Raw genomic sequence first — 2,592 nt, 5'->3', positions numbered from 1 at the left:
TTTGTAATATGTTCTAGTTGTAGGTTATACATATATTATTGTGGCAAGAGGACTATGGTCACATTCGTGGCTCTTAACTCCTGTAATTTATAAAGAATAAGATCCAGTCACATTTGACACGTCAAAAGCACAGATCACATCAATTCCATTATCTAGTTTTATTTTTACTTGATTATATGAACATCGACCCTCAATATAAATTTGCTGCATCCAGTCTTGATTGCGGGTAAATTTAAGAAATTAAAATTAATTACTCATTTATAAACAATTCTGGTAGAAATACAAATCAAATGAAGAATAAAACTAAAGTAAAAAATCTGTTAAAAATTCAGACTTGTTAATTTAGAAAGATTTCCTCAAGTAGATACAGCTAAGACACGAGTTGATGCTTCAATGGGAAATGGAGAAGGAATATCTTCAGGTTGTCTTCCAGGTTTCACCCATCTTCCATGCTTGTTCAACACAAGTCCTTTATGAGGCAATTGGTACCAAAACTCTGGAATTCTCAACTCCTCTATCAACATATCACCACTCTTATTCACCAATGCAATATCTCTCCTTGCATTCCATCTGAACTTTGATTTATTGCTCAAATACCCATCTAAAACATGAAGATAAAGTTCCAAATTATGACTCCCTGATAAGTCTGAATCTTGCTTCAAATAAGGCGATATCACCTTGTCAATCTTCAATTGTACTCCAACATGCCTGTAAACCCAGTTCAATCTCTCTGTTATCGGATTCAGCTTCCGAAGAATTTTGTTGAACACAAGTCCTGGCAGTTTCGGAACAATATCTTGTTTCACAACAACTCGAAGCGTCTTCACTCCCAATTCACTCAGCTTTTCTTTGAAGAAGATGTTGCCAACTCTTGGCGCCCCGAATGAAATGACGCTAATGAATAAATGAGGAAACGTAGTTGCAGCTTCATATGCATTGAGCAGTGACAATGCGCCTCCGAGGCTGTGGCCTGTAATCGTTAAGCTCACTTCTTCGCCTCTTTCTTGGAAAAAATTTACTAGTCTGTTCAGCTCTTCCATCACTTGCTCCGACGCGCTTAGCTTGTTATATCTTGTTTTCTCGCTCTTGGATTTGTAGATACTGAGGAACCCGTGTTGGACATGGATTCTTAATTTTTTACTTCCGAATTTATCTAGCTTTGTTTTGAGATCCATGAACCATTCGCTTGGCGCCACAGTGCCGCGCCACGCCACGACTATGTCTCTCCTGCCAATTCTTTCGGTTTCTATGTCGCTGCTCACTGCGACATAGCCCATCCAATTTGAATCTTTGCTCCAAGTTCGGCCCAATTCGGACCTCTCAAACCATTTAGGCACATCTACATGAGACATGGCGTATATGTACTTGGTAACTTTGTAACCATTCCCAGTAAGGCCTAATTCTTCAAAAAGCTTATGGCTATTATATCTACAACTTCCACAAAATTCTGATAAGGGATCGAAATCGAAGGCATCGTAAGTTGCTTCCACAAATTCTCCATATTTGATTATCTCTCGTCGGAGTGAGGGATGGAGTGGTTCAAGAAGACCGTCCCAGTTTCTTTGGCCGTGGATTTCACGCCAGTTTGTTGAGATATTTTCTCTAGGGGATTTAGTCGGAGTCATGTGGTCGCCATAGTCAATAAAATCAGAAGCAGAATACGACTTAAGAAGGAGGGCGGCCAGAGGTTTGGTGGGGCTTTTCTTTGTGCGATTAGGCGCGTTAATGGCGTCTTTATGGACTCCGATGTTGGAGAGTTGTTTGATGCTTGGGCCGCAGCTCAGATGAAAATGGTGAGGCTTGAAGCTCCCCATTACTGCCTTCTTGATGGCACTCCAACTGAGACTAATCTTCAATTTCCATACCCTCCTTCTGCTTCTTCTTACACTTGATTTCTTATCCCTTTTAACATGTCTCATAGGTGACATTTCCATTATGATAGTTATCTGATAAACAGAAGATGATTCAAGAAGAAGAAAGAGACTGGGAAAGCGTTTTGAGTTTGAAGATAAAAAAGAAACTGAAGTTTTTGGATTTGGTGTGTAAATGATAATAAATGATGGGTTTATATTATATCTATGAGGGGATTGGTTTATAAAGGCTACAATTCTGGAGCTTCTACTTCCTGGCATGTCCTCACAGAGTTCTGGGAAGTTTCTGATAAAATTCAACCTTGAACTAATTCATATTCAATAGTCAATAGGGCCAGAAATTAAAAAAATTATTTAATTAGTAAAATATTGGAGAATGGACCAATGGTGGCTCATGTTTATCTTATTATTTGTTAATTTTGGAATTATTTAAGCTTATTTGATCAGTGTTAGGATTGTCTATTAGCAATTGTCTTGGGATTAATTAGAATATAAATTATTGATGCAAGCCATTATCTCATGGGGTAAATATAAATTTATAATTATCTCTTATCTCATCTGTAAGTCCTGCGTTAATTTGACTGGTCAAAGTAGAAGGCTCCTGTTAATTTCCACATCTATGAGAGAAGGCTGCTGGCAATTTTTCAGATTAAAAAATTAGTTTTATTTTATTCTATACGTCACTTATCTGCATGCATGTGCTACAGACAGGAAAGTTCTT

At 37.9% G+C, this 2,592-nt stretch overlaps 1 protein-coding gene across 1 annotated transcript; it reads right to left on the bottom strand.

The window, feature by feature from the left end:
• Positions 1-240: 240 nt before the first annotated feature.
• Positions 241-2,076, bottom strand: LOC116127086 (phospholipase A1-Igamma1, chloroplastic-like). The gene has a single exon (XM_031412758.1). It carries the CDS (start codon positions 1,932-1,934, stop codon positions 357-359), a length of 1,578 nt encoding a protein of 525 aa, XP_031268618.1. The 5' UTR covers positions 1,935-2,076; the 3' UTR covers positions 241-356.
• Positions 2,077-2,592: the final 516 nt, after the last annotated feature.

The sequence above is a fragment of the Pistacia vera genome, unplaced genomic scaffold (assembly GCF_008641045.1).
Source record: "Pistacia vera cultivar Batoury unplaced genomic scaffold, PisVer_v2 Contig189, whole genome shotgun sequence".
Lineage (NCBI taxonomy): Eukaryota > Viridiplantae > Streptophyta > Magnoliopsida > Sapindales > Anacardiaceae > Pistacia > Pistacia vera.
This window is presented reverse-complemented; position numbering and strand designations above follow the sequence as displayed.